The 19,508-nt window shown below is 35.3% G+C and overlaps 1 protein-coding gene across 1 annotated transcript in view; it reads left to right on the top strand.

The window, feature by feature from the left end:
- Positions 1-18,186, top strand: part of ANKH (ANKH inorganic pyrophosphate transport regulator) — a gene marked incomplete at its 5' end in the record, with an annotated part of 78,265 nt that extends 60,079 nt beyond the window's left edge. The window contains 4 exons of the mRNA XM_074203392.1: positions 6,123-6,252; positions 8,489-8,612; positions 9,040-9,139; positions 11,257-18,186. Of these exons, the coding sequence (XP_074059493.1) occupies positions 6,123-6,252; positions 8,489-8,612; positions 9,040-9,139; positions 11,257-11,370 (468 nt within the window). The remainder of the gene's footprint in view (positions 1-6,122; positions 6,253-8,488; positions 8,613-9,039; positions 9,140-11,256) is intronic.
- Between the last annotated feature and the right edge of the window lie 1,322 nt (positions 18,187-19,508).

The following is a 19,508-nucleotide window of genomic DNA, read 5'->3' as shown; positions in this document are numbered from 1 at the left end:
TTCTTGAAGAAGGTAGAACTTTAATAGAGAATTGGAGGAAGTCAGGGAAGCTAAAGACAGAAAGGAGGAGGGAGAGAATTCCATGCATGGGGGATAATCTGTGACAGGAGATGGAGTATTGTGTTTGAGGAAGACCAAAGAGGCCAGTATCACTGATCTTTAGAATATGCTAGATTGAGTTAGATGGAAGAAAATGTGAAAGATAGGAAGGGACCAGGTTATGAAGGACCCTGAAAAGACAAAAACAGAGGATTTTATACGTAATTCTGGAAGCATAATGGGGAGCCACTGATATTGTTTCAATAGTGGATAGAAAATCAGTTTGACAGCTGAGTAAGGATGGACTTGAGGAGTGGTGAGACATTTGAATAGGGAAACCAACCAGCAGGCTATTGCAGTAGGCTAAATGTGAGGTGATAAGGCCCACACCAGGTGCAGTGGTAATGTCAGAGGAGAAAAGGGGTACATGGGTAAGAGATAGCAGGAAGGTAGAACTGATAGGATTTGGATTAGATGGAGGGGAATGAATAAGTAGTCTAGGATGGCTTCTTCTTTGGCAGAGATAATTTCTTTACTTAGAATTTCTCTATCTCAATGGAATCACAGGCCTAGTCCCTATTATGAATATATTTGAAAACCTGAAGACCTGTATGATTTTGCTCTTTTTTGGTCTAGTGGTTTTAATGGGTCTTCAATGGTTGATTTTTGTCATTTTAAAAAAATCCATGTGTTCTTCTCTGGGAATTCTTTTTTTATATATATTTAGAAAGGTTTTAGTTATTTTGAGTTTGACAATTTTCCTCCAATCTTGCTTCTCTCCCTCCACCCCCCACAAAAGGCAGTTTGCTAGTCTTTACATAAAATAAGGAACTGTGCTTTTTTTTGTAACTGCAAAATTGCTATAAAAATAACTGTAATTATAATATTATAATGATGATAGTCAGTGTATTCCCCCTAAAGCCAGAATCAAATCAAGGAGTTAGAGATTTCTATTTTTTTTTAAATGTTTGTTTTGTACTTTTATATGACATTGGAATTTTTTTCAACAAAGGCCTACCTGAAGTAGATCCTTCTTTCAGGTTTTGTAATAATAAAATAGTAACAACTCTAACTATACTTTGAAATTGTTTAGATGAGGACTCAGAGTACACATCTCTATGGTCCAAATCCATGATTGGGCCAACTGGGTTACATTCTAAGAACTTGCCTAGTAATGATCTGGGTGGCTTGTAATATCATATTACTTAACATGGGTCAAAGGCATGGAATTGTGTGAATGGAACAGTGAGCAATGGGACCAGCCTAGCCCCATGCAGCTTCCTCCCCCATCTTTCTTCTGCCCTCACTGATATTTGCCAAGGTAGGCAAAGCAGTTATCATGAATGACATCATGTTTCCCTGAGCTAAGTGCTGAAGTTATCTCTCTCCAAACCTAAACCCAGAGCAGCATCTATAGCATACACAATCAGGATCTTAATAATACTTACTTCAACATTTAATTTTTTTCCTTTCTTTTGTTTTTGCAAGACAATGGAGTTAAGTGACTTGCCCAAGGTTGCACAGCTAGATTAAATATCTGAGACCAGATTTGAATTCAGGTCCTCCTGATTCCAGGGCCACTCTATCCACTATGTCACCCAGCTACCCCAACATTTAAATTTTCAAGATTCTTCTCTGAGGCCTTGTAATACACTATCATGTTTAAGCTTCTTTTTTTTTTTGCTAATTAATAAAAATTACTTTTGGCTCTATGTGGTTAGTAATGTTATCATTGTGTCCTGAATCTCTTGTCATCCTCAAAAGTTTGCCATCCATCTCTCATAAAGCATTAATGCTTCTAGCTAGACTTTCTCCATATAAAAGCATCATTGACCTACATCCTTGTAACACACAGGTAGGCCAGCCTGGGGTAGCAACCTCCAAGCCACTGTGGACATGAAAGCCTATTGAAGCATTCATCCTGGGGCACTCTCTCTTTCACTCAGAAGTTGCTAGATTCAGAATAATAAAGGCATGCTAATTATTCTTCAGCTTCTCTGAGGTTCCCTGGAAGGCAAATATATATTTCACGCCAATCGGGATTGAGATTGTCCAAATCCTACAATTCATAGAATCTGAGTGTTTCTAATTGAATCTAGTCTCTAAGGAAATCCTCACCTGTCTAGAATATTTTAATAGTACTATTTTCCATAATAGTCTATGGAAAATACTTTGGATCCAGCTTAAAGCAATATTGGAGAGGTTTTAGTCCTTGCCAAAATGAAATCTAATCAGGTGCTATGCTGGTGATAGTCTCTGCATTCTGAGAGAGCATCTGTAGGTTTAGGGTATAACCAGTGACCTGACCACACTCGTAGAGGATAAAGTCGTTGTGCTAATTTTCTAGATTTGTGGAAGCACTTTTCCTTTTATGTCAAAGATGTAGTTTGAGTATTTTCATCAAATCAAGCCTGAGTGTTAAATTACCCTCATTTGTCACTTTTGAATACAATGTGACATATTTCCCAAATGCTTAAAAAAATGACAGGAAACTCCATCTATTTTTGGTGTAATTTAGATGAAACAGCATGTTTTTAAAAAATTATTCAAAAGATCATTAGAATTTTTAAATCCTTTAAAGACCTTAATTTTTTTGAATATTGAATCTTTTGTTTATATCTGAGTAGGACAAAATAATCAGCAAAAAGTATTTGCATTTATTTAAGTGTATTTGTTATACTCTTATTAAATTTACCTTTTTCTTCACAAACCAGTTAAAACTTTTCTTCTTTTTTGTTAATTTTTTTTATTACTTGAATACTTCAGAAGCTCACAAAGTAGCAAAGCAGATACAGGACTTGGAAAAAGACAAAAGTCCATGTCTATCTTAGTCTGAGGGACTAAGGAATTCTTGCAATGAGTCATTTACCCAAGATCCCAAAACGATTCAGAGGAAAAAGTGATAAGCTACTCTCTTAGTTGACTTTTGCCTAATAGTGGAAATGCTCTTGTGTGGTCTTCCTTCTCTGGAATTTAGGTAGACATATTGCCAAAAGGGAATTCAGGAAGGAAGATACAAGTTAGCCAGGAGCCAAGGTTTCATTTCCTCCCCCCAATGTTGGGCAATCCCTAGGAGGGTCCCCTAAGTGTAATGAAATTAAGGAGGAAGGTCCCTCTTATTAAGGAAGCAGAACATTTTAGAAGAGGAACCCTGAAAAGTGGGTAGAGTAACATGGGAATATACCCTTTTGGCCCACGAGTTAATGAGGAGGAAAATGCTATTGGTTGAGGAGTATTTTACCTTTGGGTGAGATGTGGTACTGCCCAAAGCCAGGTAGGTGCAATGCTTGGATAAACTGCTTTAAACAAGCACTTTTCAACAATACTGTTTCTCACACAGGATATCTCTGGTGAAGGATCCTATCAGTCCGTAGTGTCAGACATCACAAATGTAGATTTCCTGCAAAGCACTTTCACAAAGATATTTGTTTTCAAAGATTTTTTAATGAAATCTCACACTCAACAAATATTTTTAAAGCACAGTTCTGGAGATAGTTAATGCTAGTAATCACATTTCCTTATTCAGAAGCCTGAGGCCTGAAGAGATCATAACCTGGAAAAGTCTGACTATCCATAGGTCAGCCAGGAGTGATAGATCATGGATCTTGTATACCAGAATAATAAACAGAGAATTAAAAAAAAAAAAACCCAAAAAACAATAAACAGAGAATTACTCTAACCTCTAGCAAATGCTCTGATCTTCCTCTGGGCCTTTTATGCCAGCCTCTGGAAACCTGATAAGATTGATTTTTCACTAATCTTATGTTTGACTTTGTGTTTTCCTACTTGGTTTCAGTCTTTTGATCTCAATGAGAGCGTATAGAAGAGCTTGAGAAGTATAGAGCATAATATATGTATAACTGTTATTATGATGTCCACTTAATTTCTATTAATGTAGTACTTGGTTTTTATTGCCCTGAAGGCTTCTGGATAAAAAAATATGATTTTTAAATTTATGTCAGTTTAGCGATAACTGTAAAGAAAAAAAGTGGTCAGTTAAAGTAAAAACCCCAATCTTCTCTCATTCAATCTATCAACAAGCCTTTTAATGTTGAACTGAAAAATCCTTTTTAAAATGAAGCTTTCAAAAAGCATGTTGTCCCTTGCCACTCGTTTGTTGGTAGTACCTTCCATTTCAATCACAGTCTGCATCTTTACTTAGGTATAAGGTATAAGGTACTATAAGGTATAAGGCACAGGTATTATTAACCCCATCTTACAGTCTTATAGTTTAGACTCAGTAGGACAAATAATGACAAAATGTATGAACACTTCTTAACCCATAGCTTCTTTGCTAACTTTTCATCTCTGTGCCCTAATTTTCCAATTATTTTAAACTATCATTATTTTCTTTCCTGGTATTCCTGATATTGGCAATAAAGAATTCTAAGTAATTTCATGAATTCAGCACAGAATCAATTGCCCTTCTCCTGCCACTGAATATGGGAAATAGATAATGGCAGCTATGGATAGCATTCCAGTGACAAGGTCTACCATTCATTCCATCATTGTTTGCTATGTGCCAAATATGATGCAGTGACCAGCAGGACAGTCACTCCCCACCAGAAGCTTTCATTCTATTCTATTTGTAGCATTATGGATCTGCAGCTGAAAGGGATCTCAGAAGTTGCCTACTCCAAACTCCTGCTTTAGTTTTTTTTTTTTTTGGGGGGGGGGTTGCAAGGCAATGGGGTTAAGTGGTTTGCCCAAGGCCACACAGCTAGGTAATTATTAAGTCTGAGACCGCATTTGAACCCAGGTACTCCTGACTCCAGAGCTGGTGCTCTATCCACTGCGCCACCTAGCTGCCCCAAACTCCTGCTTTATAAGTGAGGAAAGGGAGCTCCAGATGTGAAGGGACTTGCCCAAGATCACGTCAGTAGTCAGTGTCAGATGTGGGATTAGGACCCAGTTTTCTGATTGCTTATTCCACTATCCCACCCTGCCGATCTGAACCAAAATGATAGTGGAATCTATGAGGAAATCATTCAGTAATACCTTCTCCAGGCCTGATAAGTTAGTTATGTGAAACCCTCTCTGGTGTCAACCCCCTATCTGAATTCTCAATCTCCACAGGTTAAAGTATGTTTTTCCTCCTTATCCTTAGCCACTCCTTTTTTTTTAACTAAAGTATTTTATTGATTTTTTTTTTATATCACTGTCTTTCAAAATGACCTTTCTCCTCCCCTAGTAGCTTCCCTTGTCACCAATAAGTAATCAGGTAAGACAAATGGGCCATGTCTTTCAGCATCTCTGGTCAACTCCAGCTCTCCTGATGAGCAAGAAGAATGAATGTTTTACCAAGAAGATTGGTCATTGGATTTGTCAGAGTTCTGGAGTCTTATAAGTGTGTTTTTCTTTACATTATTGAAATCCTCATATAATCATTCTAGTAGTTCAGCTTACTTTATTCAGCTTTAGTTCATACAAGCCTTTTACAATTTCTCCCACTTCTTCATAGGTACTTTTCTTATGGTACAATATTATTCCATTATAATTATAAACCACAATATGTTCAACTATATCCCAATTAATGAATAACTACTTTTCAGGGCTGTTGTGAGGATCACTGAGATAATATTTATAAAGTGCTAAGTATTAATAAGTGGCTATTCACTTTGCCAAGCCCCTCTTTTTCCTTTGCTACCACCAAAAGAAAATAAATGCAGTTATATTTATGCTTGTGTGTGTATGTATATGACTTTTCCATATATATATATATATATATATATATATATATATATATATATATATATATGTATGTATGTATGTATATGATACCTCCTTGTGACATTTCTAGTCCTGGAATTGCTGTGACAGAGGATATATACAATTTAGTGGAGATTTTGTGTGTGTGTATGTAATTTCAGATTGTTTCCCAGAACAATTGGACCAATTCATGGCTCTGCCAACAGTGCATTAGTGTTTCTCACAGCTCCTCCAATATTTACCATTTTCATCTTTACCATCTCTGCTGATTTGGTTGTGAAATAAAACCTCTTTTATTTTAATTTACATTTCTCTCATTAATGATTTGTAACCAGCCTTCATATGATTGTTTAATAACATTCATTTCTTTCTAGCTCTGTTTTGTGATGTTTTGGACCCCTAATGTTTCAGAGAAGATTTTAATTGACATCATTGGAGTGGACTTTGCCTTTGCAGAACTCTGTGTTATACCTTTGCGTATTTTTTCCTTCTTCCCAGTTCCAGGTAAAACTTCCTGATTCCCTTTCCCTTTGTTTTTTCTTACTTTGGCAACAAAATTGCATTTTTTTCAGGAGATTTAATAAAGAAAAGGAAAAAAATTTAAAAGATATAAAAAGCAAGAAACTACTAATAATAGAGCATTTTAAAATAGAAAACTACTACTAATAATAATATTTCATTTTCAGTACTTTGGTTGTATTATATAATTTGAGATAAATACAGGTGATAATTTAAAAGATAACAGAAGTAAGAAAAGAAATAAAATGGGGATCAAAAAATGGTTGGTTTTACTAGCAGGGCCAGGGAAGAAATTTGAGGATATGACCCAGAAAACCAGGAAGGAAAATATAGTTTAAAACAATTGGAAAATTAGGGCACTGAGATACCAAGAAGATAATGAAGAAGCTATGAGATCAGAAGTATTCAAGAATGAATAGAAAAACACATCACACATTTTGACATTATTTGTCCTTTTAGCAGTAAGAACAGGGTATGGTTGAGAAAGAATCTCCAAGTTGTGGCCTCTTTTAGACTCAATGACTTCTTAGACCTTAACAACAAGTCTCTATACATTGTGCTGCTTTCATTTTCTTGGACATCCACAGAAACTGTCAAATGAGCAAGTAAATACAACTTAATGGGAGAACCAAACTCTTATCGATTGGGATCTGGTTACTAGAATATTGAATTGTGAAATAACCAGAAGAAGGAACTGACTGTATTGGCATGAAATAAAACCTGTCCTGGTCTTATTTGCTCAAAGCATTTTATAGAGAAGGCCAGTTCAACTAGGATCATCATAGTCACTGATTCCAATTGTAATGAGGCATCTATGTGTCTGCAATTTAGAAGCAAATTTCATATCTAAAAACAGGAATTTTATCTTTCTGGGCCTATATTTTCTCTTCCCTAAAATGATGGGGATTGAACTAGATGATCTTTAAGCTTATATCTGTAAAATTCTGTTTCCTTCCTCATGTTGTGGCTAATCAAGCTAATGTGTGGTTTGTCACATCCTTAACCGGATAAAACTAGTTTGTACTGAAAAAGTGAAATGAGTATAAAAGTCAGCTGGCCTCCCCAGTGGAAAGCTAACGCACACAGATCCACAGGAATACAGCTGATAAATTTTCTCTCTCCACAAACTTTGCCCTGGAAATCAGATTTCTTCCCTCATCTATGAGTATGCTGTTTCCAGTGTTTGTTTGTCTGATGCTGGCTCAGCAGAGGGTCAGACCCATTGTCAGAGGTTTAACCAGAGCTAGCTGTTATTTTTCAAAAGATGCATAAATGCCATTCTCTCTTAAGTCCCTTCAAAATGCAAAACTATATGCTTATTCCACCAGTTCCAAAATGCTTATTCCACCTCCTGGTGGAGTAAGCAAACATTCCAAGCTTTCCTTACTAAGAAAAATCAACTCATTCTTTTAAAAGCAAGAATCCCTCATGGAACACCTAAGTCCTACCTAGGTAGTCTGTGAGAGACTGAAAAGAAACATAACTTGTGATCCTTAACCTTACCTGGAGCTGAGGATCTAATTAGGGCAATAAGATCAGCACATAGGAAATATACCCTACAAAGAAGCATGCTATTTAGGACCAAAACAAGTCCTGCAGACAATGTGTGTTATAGAACTAAAGAAAAAGGGAATATTGACATGGAAGGAAATGGTCCAAAGGGAGCTTCAGGCAGAGGAAGGACATGACCTGTGTATCAAGGGGATGGGCATAGGACCTGACTGATGGGAAGGAAGATGAAGGGCATCAGAACAGATTGTAGATAGGATGAGGGAGTGCTTGATTTGGGGAAGTAAGGTCTGCCAATTTTGTAGGACAGTAAGAAAAACTGCAAATGGAACAAGATTGGATATGTAGGATAAGCAGTAGAGAGGACAGGATCCTAAGCAAAATATCTTATTAAGATTTTGTCGCATCATCGTTCCTTTATTGCAAGGAACTTCGATCTTTATCAAAATTCCTTCAAGTGAATCTGACCAAGGAAAGTGAGCAACAATGGGTCAGGACCAAGCAAAGAGCATGTTTTATATATTGGGGGCTACCAACCAGGACCCAATTGCCTAAGCATAAATAATAAATAATCTATTAGGAAAGTAACCTCCAATCATAATGTAATCTGGGCTTGTCTGTATCTGGAGGACCCTGAAAGCCCCTAGCATAAGTGGAGGTGGAGTTCTGAAAAAGGCAACTGCTGATGTCATTCTCCACTCTCTCTGAGCAGTTACCGTCAGAGCACACTTGACAGGTTGGCTGATGACGCTGAAGAAGACCTTTGTATTGGCCCCCAGCTCCGTGCTCCGCATCATTGTCCTCATCACTAGCCTTGTTGTCCTGCCTTACATGGGGTATGTAGCTTTTCCAGCTTCTATTCCAGACACCAGCAGGGACATTGTCCCCATTTCCTTCAGAAATGTGACATCAGAATTAGAACCAGTTGGTTGTTTTCTGCTTTCAAACCAATCAAATGATCAAAGGAGGTTTACAGTCATTTCTGATCAGTGGGGATAAGAAATAATATTCACCAAGCAAAATAAGATTTATTCAGCTCTGTTTCCCAGTAGTGAAAAACTCCACAGGTAGAAAATGCAAAGTCCCATCACAAGTTACTAGGAGTTTTAAAATGCAAATGTGAGAATTCTTTTCTCATTCTCAACTTTAACCTTAGAAGATTTAAAATACTTGCTGTAGTAATTTTTTGTGCTGTCTGTATTTTTCACTGTGCCACGGATTAATGTTTTATTTATTAAAGATACATTTTTCTCTTATTCTCAGGGTTCATGGAGCTACCCTAGGAGTAGGGTCACTTCTAGCTGGTTTTGTGGGAGAATCTACCATGGTTGCAATAGCAGCTTGCTATGTTTATAGAAAACAGGTAAGATGTTGCTTAGTCTCAGCAGGCAGCTGCTCTGTTAATAATCAACCAACAAACATTTATTGAGAACTTACTGGACTCTGGTATAGGTACTGGGGATATAGGATAACCAGGTAAATGTTCTATCTAATGCTAAATTGGGACTATTCAGTATGTTCCCAGGAGCTTTTCAAACCCACTTCACAGTCATCCTTTTGAAATGAGCATCATTAAAAAGTCTTTGGGGTGAATTGTTACTGCTGTTTTAAAACCTCCCTCTACCTTTCACTCAAATTGGCCTACTTGTTTTTCATTCATGAAATACCCTTCCTTCTCTCTGCCTCCCTCATGTCTGGAATGTTCTTCCTTTCCTCTGCCTCTTGGAATCACCAGTTCCCTTCAAGACTTACCTCAACTACTCACTAACTTCTTGAAGACGCCTTTCTTATTCTCCTAATTGTTCGTGTGATTGGTCCTTAGTTTTCAAAGAGGATGTCTTGACTTGCCCATGAATTGGGACAACAGAGTTGTGCAAAATGGTGAGCCTCACTTTCTCTTCCTGAGCCACCCAAGTCTAGTGGCAGGACCAAAGTCAAGACTCCCCAACAGTGGCTCAGATGTGGTGAATGACCTTGGCATCTCCAACATCTGACCAAACTCTGGGCACTCCACTGTATTTGTTTCACTGCTTTTGTGGCCTTTGGAACAGATTTTTCTCATCCACCCTTTCTACCATTATTAGTAGATAGGTCAAAAGGAAACTATCATTTATTAAGAGTTATCTGTATATCATTGCAATATTCCAAGATTGCTCAGTCATTGATCCTCACATCACTCCTGGAAGGGGAGGTGTTGTTACTCCCATTTTACAGTTGAGGAGATTGAGACACATGGAAGTTATGTGACTCGCCCAAGGTCACACTGCTAATAAATGTCTGGGGACAAATTTGAACTCAGGTCTTCCTGACTCTGGGTCCACTCCAAGCAACATGCCACCTATCTTCCATCTCCCAAATTGTTTATATATTGGTGTCTTGTATTTATTTGTCTTTGAGCATGCATCCCACAAATTAAATTCAAACTCTTTGAGAGTTTTATAGGCTCAGCACCGAACACAATTCATAGCACAAAATGTGGACTTATTAATTGATAACTTGATCCTCTGTCTAACCTCTAACCTTATCACAAAAGCAGAGTCACTTAACACATCTGAGAATGTCCAAAGCCACAACATCATTTGATGTTTCAGGCTTAATAACAGAAAATATGGTTCTCTCCCTAGAACAAAAATAAAACAGGACCAGAAATTTTGGAAGTAATGAATTGTAACTGTTCATTTCTTTGTTCTCTTAGTAAAAAGATTTCTACTGTCTTGCTACTCTTGCCACAATAGACTGAAATTTTTAGAATATAAATAACAGAATATATATATTCCCTGAGGATGAGATTGATTTTTAATTTTGTCTTTGTATCCCTAGTACATGTAATAGTGCTTTGTCCTGGATGTTAATTTAATAAATGCTTATTGGATTAGATTGAGGAAATCCTGAAGAAATAATTCCTTTTTTATTCCTTCAGGAATTCAACTCTTGAACTAGAGAATTTTGCCTTTAAAGAATGTCACATTAAAGTCTATTTGTATGTGTATTTGCGTATGTGAGTCTGTGTCTGTATGATAAAAATGTTTGCTGTCCTTCAAAGTGAAGCACAATAACTATTTTCAAAATTTTCCCCAACAACTGTCTGCTTCCTTAAACTTCTGTACCACTTTACTTTATGTAGTCACCTAATAATGGCCTGCAACTGGTTGTTTTCAAATTGCTTAAAGATTATATATTTAGCTTTTCTAACAAAACTATAATATTCTTAAGAAAATGAGCCATGTTCCCCTTGTAGCTGTCATGGCAGCTAGCACAATGTTAAGCATACAGTAAGTATTCAGTAAATATTTCATATATTGAAACTAAATTTTTGACCAGAATGATATTCCTACCCTCAATATCAAGGTATAAGTAGACAATGGCCTGATTTTTATGTAACATATTCTATTTTATAAACTGTCACTATTCCAGAATCAACTTGTGTTGACTTCTGATTCCATCTTTAGTCTTGTATTTATGAATTCTTCTTTGACCTAGAAAAAGAAGACTGAAAACGAGTCTGCCACAGAAGGGGAAGATTCTGCCATGACTGACATGCCTCCAACAGAGGAAATTACAGACATCGTAGAAATGAGAGAAGAGAATGAATAAAGACATGAAATGATGTGACTGATCACTATACCATAGAGACAGTTGGAATAATACTTCAGCATCTTTTCTTCCTTCATCTTGTTTTTTTTTTTTTGTTTGTGTGTAGTTTTGTTTTGTTTTTTAATGAAAGAGGCCTTGATTTAAAAGGTTTCAGATAAATTCTCTAGCATACTGGGTATGCTTACATTGATGTGGGACCTGAAGAGAGGTCTTTTCTTTTTCTCTTTTTTTAATGGAATTAATTTTTCAGCACCATAAAAAAAACTAAAAGACATGGCTGCATTATGGGAGAAGTCATCTCCATTGTTGAAGCCTTCACTTCCATTGGACAATCTGCATTTGTCAACCAAAGTACTGCTGTGTGTCTCTGGGCCATTGGCTGCCACACGGCCATTCCTGCTCTCTGGCCATTGACTTGACTCCAGTTTTTTTTCTTCCTCTTTTTTTAGGATCACAAGGTTGAAAATACAGTATCTAAAAGTTGAGTTTTCTTTTACTTGCTTGACAATAACTTGGCTGTACAAACAGATATAACCCTTGTGGCCTAATGTAGTTCTCTTGCCCCATGGAGTTATAAACTGTCTACTATTAAAATACAGAGGGTTAAGAAGCTAAATTCAGGAAGAGTCAAAGTCTACTCAAAGGAAGAAAATGGTGAATGGGCTTTATTGAAATACAGAAAAAATTTTTTCTGGTCTGAGACATTATTGGGTAGCAAAAATGAATCATAATTCCACAACTGTATTTCGTTTTTCATAGGTGGATTCAAGAAGGGTTGTGTTTTGTTTTCTCTTTAATATCCTAGTATATACGTCAATGTTTTTTAGTCATCTCATATCATCACGTTGAGTCCTTTTTTTTGCATGCCATTACCTGCTTTTCATTCCTCTATCCTGGAGGTGTTACTACAGGGAGTCGAATGAAGCATTCTAACTTCTTTTGGTTTAGGTATTGGTTTCTTCAAGAGAACTGAAAACTTTATCTAAGTCATAATCTAACAATCTTATGTTAGATTAGTGTATTAATAACTTTTTAGGTATCCTTTATTGTATCATTCTGCCATTCTTATAACTTTGTGGTACATATAACTCATGGAATGCACTAGGATATAGCCCTTTCATGCCATACAATAAAGACACTTTATAAAATTACTAAAAATCACTATGTGATCTTCCCTGGAATTAGGTATTTGGAATCAATTTAGTAAAGTATATTTTTCTAAGTTTCAAAGATTTTTTTCTTTTTGAATTTTGGACACATTTAGTTTACTAAATTCTTGACTTAGTCAAAACACTTGAAAACTGACAAAGTCTAAATAAAATATTATTTTAAAATATATATATATATATACTGTATAGGTTATGTAATTTATTTTAAGCTACAATACATTTCCTATTTTTGCATTTTCAATGAGATGTCTTTAATACAATATGTTGGATGCCTGTGTGCAAATATATTTAGTTAAAACATATTGTATCAGTGAACATTGCGTCTTAGTTACAGTAGTTGTACTTGGTTTGTTATTTGCACAAATTGAGTAACTATCAGGAGAGAATATTTTTCAGTATGGGTGATTAGAGTTTAATTGGTCAGCCTAAGCAGAAAACATTGAGAACAAAATGGTTACAATACTAGATGGGCAAGGAATAAAAAGCCCTCTGGTTTTGTTTTGTTTTTTAAATTTTGTTTTCAATGTACTCAGATTATTCCTCATACATAATGAATTAACTAAGCTGAATAAAGTCAACCTTGTACAGGAACAGTGTTGACATTTAAATTTCTGGATATACAACATCCCTTGGGCATGCCTACATTATATAAAGGCCTATATACTTCCTAGAGGCCTGACCTATTGTCATATTTTTCTGCTCCCACAACGTGAGAATTGAGATGTACAGCTTTATGGCAACCCTAGGGGTGGAAATTAAGTAGTGGGATGGGAGAGGGAGGTTAGTGGGGACATAGATCTTATATTTTTGTTTTGGGCACATGACTAGAAGTTTAAGTGGCAATATGTTTTATTATTTGTGAGTGTTTGATGCTTGTGGGAACTGGAACTAGATATATTTTTTTTTAATTAAAAAAGTAAATTTGTCCCTGAAAATCAGGTATTTAAGGTTTCATTATCTTGAGTTGTGCAAAGTTGTTGAGTTGTTAAAAACTGAACTTCAGCAAACCTCTTTCAAATGTACCATTCTTGAAAATGTAACAATGGCTACAAACAAAATGTCGGCAAATCCAGACTGGAAGAAATGGTTCCAAGAGTTTTCTCCAGGGATGTATCTTGAAGAAGACCTCCTGTACTGCAGTCAAAAGAATGGATTTAAAACAAAGACTTGAGTTCAAAGTTGAAATCTATGGCACATTTTTTCTAATGTGAGCAAAGGTTTCACAAAAAGAAAAAAGACTATGAAAAGGGAGAGATGGGGATTCAATAGGACTAGGGGGCGGGCAAAGTAGACAACCAGAAAACAACACTATTTAATCTTTTTATAAAATGCCCATTTTATGTCAAAAAATCTGTGATAAATCATGTCATATATCCTCACCTCCACTAAAAAACTACTCTTAAGCCTCTGGTAGAGAAGCAACCCATGCAATTTTTCAGTTCTTGTTTAGGACACCAATGCCTTGTATCATTTTTAGTTGCAAATTGTTGAAAGAGTTGATGCCAGTCCTTTGACTTTGCTTGCCACAGAACTATTGTCACCAAGTGTATTCAAGTTGAAAGTCAAATAGCTGATAGATTAAGTAGATTATCTCCCTAATGAAATAAGAGCAACAACCATGAAGGGTTGGCTAACTCTCTCCCTATTGACTCATTTGTTGTAGGCTCATTTCAACATTAAAAAAATAAAACTGAAGGACATTTTCATTTACAATCAAACATAACATCTCTAACAGATGATTATTCTCTGATGGAGAATCTTCCTATTTCACATTTCTTTTCTGGCTACTGGAAGAAGAAGTTATTTTCAATTCATTTGTCTTCAGTACTTTTTTTATTAAGCTGATAAAATAATCTTGCTTGAAGGAGGAACTTGCATCTCCTGGCACACAAATCTTGCTATAGAGAGAAAATGGACCTCTACTAAGTAGTCGACATGCCAGCCAAATATCTCAGGGACTGTTGAGAAATGTGTTTGTAAGCAGATAACCCACGATTTCTTAACAGTTTATAAATTTGGGAATACAAAGTAACTTTTTTGCTTTGTAATGGGTCATTCACCTAGCACTCCTTTTTTGTCTTGGGGCTTGAATTGAGATAATAGAATGTACAGACATAATAAAATGAGATAAATTAGTTCATTTTTCAATTTAATCCAACAGTTTAGGATTATGCTATGCATTGAAATATTATTATAGATCAGTAGTTTTCCATGAGAGGTAGCTGGGCACCATGGCTGAAGGGCCAGCATTGGAAACAGGAGCTCCATTGCTGGCTGTGTGTCCAGAGAATAGTCACTTAGTGGAACCCACACATAAGTCAAAGAAAAAGTTACAAATGAGCTGCTGATCTGCATTAGGGGAGAGTTTCCATACAAGGACTTCCCCAAATGGATGAAATCACCACTCTGGACCAAAATAAACTCATTTGGATAGAAGCATATTGTTCATTTCCATTATCACACTAAATCTTCAAAAGGGATTTGTGAAGTGGTAACTTAGGCATCATCCTCATTTGGTGATGAAGCTGAGTTTTGGAAGAGATAAGCAACTTGCCTGAAAGTCATATAGCAAATCAGAAGTAAAGATGGTATCTTAATCTGGGAGAACATGTTCTTTTCACTCAATAGCTGAGCACAATTTCAGCTATAAACTCCTCGGCATTTAAAACAGGAGCTATGGCCTTGTATTGGCCCTCTAGCTCACACTTTGACTTATATCACATTTATGAACAGGACTGACATTAAATTCCTAAAATACTGGGGAAGGACATCACTTGCTATGAATTTTTCCAAATTTTTTTGCTTTTTATATCTTCCTTTCTTTAAACTGAAAACTCCTTTCAGTTTCTAATTTAGTAGGTTTTTCTGCTAAGAGGAAGGTGGAATTTGCATGTGTATTGATTGGGAATATGTTGATTTTAAAAATCTAAATAGCTTTCTGGATCAGTCTTTTTTTTCTTACCATTAAACTAAAAGTAGTGGGATGAGAATATATTTAAAAAGGGGAAAACTATATTTATATAATTGTAATTAAAGAATATTCATTTTAGAAGTCATATTTTAAAACCTTTACATTTTAATGAACTTCAAGCCGATACCTGGCAATACCTTTATTGTATAATGTTAGAGCTAGCCATTGAATCTGGGCTTTTCATACAGGGGTGAGCTGCTCTCCAAACTTGAAGCAGGATGCAGCTTATCAAAGGAATATACATATTTATAAGCCAGAAGGGGAAATGGGTCTTGCCATGGCTTGGGGTTTCAAAGGCTAGCATGTATATAGTACACCTTTCTTGAGAAGTGTAATTAGGCTTTAAAAGACTTAGAAACTGATAGGTATGGTAATACCTGCAATGCACTTTCAACCAACTTCCTAAAAACTGAAAATAATGGCTACATTTGGAAGTTGGTGACTTTTACCATTGCCCTCTTTCACACACTTATACACACCTCTCACATTATAAGCATTTGAATCTAGACCCTCCCTATCAAAGGCATGCTTTTTGTAAATGTGTTAACAAGGTTTTTCTGTATGTGGTTATTTTGAATCTCTATTTCTGTAATTTGAAGTACCAAAAATATCAGATGATCTAACCACTTAAGAAACAGGATGTATAGCAAATCTGGAGAAAATATTTCTTTTAAAAATATGTTTATTCCTTGTTCCCTGACTTTTTCTTCCAAGTGGGAAACGAAACTAAGGTTTAAAAATTATTAGAAATATCCAAAATGTAAGTTATCTATTTTATAGTTGTAATACTAGCTCATAAAATAACAAGGGCATAAAAAATAGAATTAAGCCTTTGATCTCAAAGGAGAAAAATTTAAAGAGGGAATGATATGACCTTATTTTTCAAGTTAAATTCACTTTTCTTCTCTTAGGAAAGAGCAGGCAAGGTTGGGCCTGTTCTGCTGCTATAATTCTTTGAGAACTACACCAAAGGAAGAATTCCTGAATCAGTTAAAAAAAAAAAAGAAAGAAACCTCTCATTCCTAAGTCCCAGTGGTTCTGGGGGAACTATAGCCAGTAACTTCAAGAATAATTTTCTTTTTTATATTTTTCCTGCCTCTTTTACAATCAACTAGGCCCTACATATATGCATATTCTAAAATGCTTTCAACATTATATAGCATAATCAAGTTTCTTTTAATATAATAGCTTAACTTGGGTGATGTAGTTAAAAGTGCACTTTGATAAAATGAGACCACCTCAGCCAGTGGCAGTATGTGTATTTCAAGGAAAATTAGAAACAGTCTCCTTTTTGAATAAGATGTGGCTTCTTATTTTTTTTTAATCCACTGTTTTACTATTGTACTTCATGGAAAAAAGTATTTAGAAGAATTTTTTTCCTACAAAAATTAAGAGACAGAGACTTTCTAAACTTGGTCCAGGAGGACTAATAGAAAATAAAAACCATTTCTATGGAAGGGCCAACTCATGGAGCCTAAGAGTTATTAAGAACGTAAAAGTTCTTAATGTAGAACTAGCCAATATTTTATGAGTTGGTTAATGAAAATGATGTTGGAGCCTCATGATGTAGAGAAGTCAATACCTCACATTCTGCAAAGACAGTCATGTGACATTACACAAAGGAGAAACAAACTCACTACTGTTAAATATATTGTTGTGGGGCTCTAGGTCAATGTTATTGGATTTTCTTAACCAATTTCTAATGTAAATGAGACTAATGGCTAAAACTAGTAAGAATGAAGAGATGGATTTTTAAAAAATGAAGAATGTAATAAATCTATGAAGATAAGAGGTTATTCCATGTTCTAGCTGTCAGTTTCTTCTAAATGATGAAACAATTATTTTTAAGAAAAATTTCCAAAGAATTAAGGGCCCGCAGTTAGAGGGTTTGAATGCCCATAAGATTTGGAGTATGGTGCAAGGAATTAAAATGGGGAAGCAAGAGGGAAGGGGAGAAAGAACATGGGAAATGGAAATTTTACCTCATCCATTTTATATGACATTACTAGAGATTCAATTGTCTTCTGTGTTTAAAAAAATTTTTTTAAGGTACATTGGGAGTCATGTATGTGTGCTTTAGCTGTCAGTTTATATACTTGTTTCATATCAAAACTGGATTTAAGATAAGCCATTGAAATCACTCACATTAAAATATTTGTGCAGCCTTTGATTTTAAAAAATGACTGCAGAGGTCAGTATAAAGTATGTATTGCATTAATGAGTGCTGTTTATGTATTTAAAATAGAGATGTAAGTTTTTGCATTGTTACGAAATTTATGCTTTTTTTCCTTTTTTTTGGATTTGTGCTCAGATATTGTCTAGTAGCTTTCATAATCTAATTTACTTTAAGTAAAGCTCAACAAGTTTGCATATGATTGAAATTGTTTTCATTTTCTTCATTCTGATGTTCTAAACACTGTCCACTGTCTCATTACCAGCAATTAGGTGCTTGGTTATTCAACCCAAGTTAAGCATAATCATAGTTTCTCCTCCAACTTTAAAAAGTTCTGTTAAAATCCCATTCTTTCCATTGGTAACCTCCTTCCAAAAGTTGAAAAATATACTTACCCCTGAAAAGTTCTTTGTCTACCATAATTTTTATTTCAAGTCCATTTCATCTAGGCCTATCTCCTGTGGAAATTACTTTCCTATATTTTTAATAATCTACATAAACCTTGAGGATACAAATAGAATAAAAGTCTTCCAAGAGAGAGAGTTAAGTTAAATGGGGATCAAATTGTACAGTCTCAATGTCCATAGTTCAGAGAAGATCATCCATTTGACTTTAAGCTTTTTACATTTCATGATTTTATAACATTCTAGTCTGTCGCCTATTTTTGTTAGTCCTGTGAACATTTCCTTTATTATTTTTCTTTAAAAATTCTGAGATTCACCAGATTGTCAAAAGGGACCAAGACACAAATTTAAAGATTTAAATTTTAAAAAATTAAATGTTTTTAATTAAATAATTTAATTAATTAAATTAAAATAAAAAAATTTAAAAATTTAAGAACAGTTAGTTGTCTCTAAGATTAGAGCTGTCAAACAATGAAATGGCACTGACTGTATGTCCATGTCTCCATCACTAGAAGTCTTGCAAGTTGTAGCCCTCAATGGAATGTAAGATCCTTGAGATTAGGAACTTATCCCCTAGATTGATGCCTTGCACTTAAGGCATTGCTTCAACTTATTGGATTGGTTAGTATGGGTATAAATAATTAATTAGAACAATATTCTTATCAGAAAAGTAGAAGGAAAAGAAATTTCTCTTACTATTCAAAGGGGAATAAAGATTCAATAATTTGAATGTCATTATGAACACCTTTTTAAAAATATGAAGTCCTCCATGAGCAAGAAACCATACAAAGTCACTTTAAAAAGAGATCCAAATACATATTGTACTTGTTCTTCAAGAATCTAAGAGTTTTGTCTGCAAAGTACACAGAGCCTGAAATTCAAACAATTTAGTTCAAGATTTTTGTTGTTCAGTGATGCCCAGCTCTTTGTGTCCAAAGCTTCTGGAGTGATTTGCCATTTCCTTCTCCAGCTCAGCTGAAAAGAATCGATGCAAATAGTTAAGTGACTTGCCCAGGGTCACTCACTAGTAAGTACATGAGACCCAATTTGAATTTAATAAGATGAGTCTTCCTGCCTTCAGGCCTGGCATTCTACCCACTGCACCACCTCCCTGCCCCAATCCAAGATAAAAAACCTACTTTAAAAAATGTGTTTTACAATTTGAAGACTGACAAATTGCCTTCTGTGGGGGGTGGGGAAGTAAGATTAGGGGGAAAATTGTAAAACTCAAAGTAAATAAAATCTTTAATAAAGAAGAAAAAAGAAAAGAAAAAAAGAAAAAATGTGTTTAAAAAACTTCTTAGTTTTCAGGCCATTGAAAACCAGGCAGAATTTGCTGACTCCTGCTCTGGACACTGTCATGTTCTTAAGAAGTCGATTTTACCTAAAATATTAGTCATTAAAAAAGATGAAATTTAATG

The sequence above is a fragment of the Macrotis lagotis genome, chromosome X (assembly GCF_037893015.1).
Source record: "Macrotis lagotis isolate mMagLag1 chromosome X, bilby.v1.9.chrom.fasta, whole genome shotgun sequence".
Lineage (NCBI taxonomy): Eukaryota > Metazoa > Chordata > Mammalia > Peramelemorphia > Peramelidae > Macrotis > Macrotis lagotis.
Note: the sequence above shows the minus strand (reverse complement) of the source record. Positions and strands in the feature narration are given on the sequence as shown.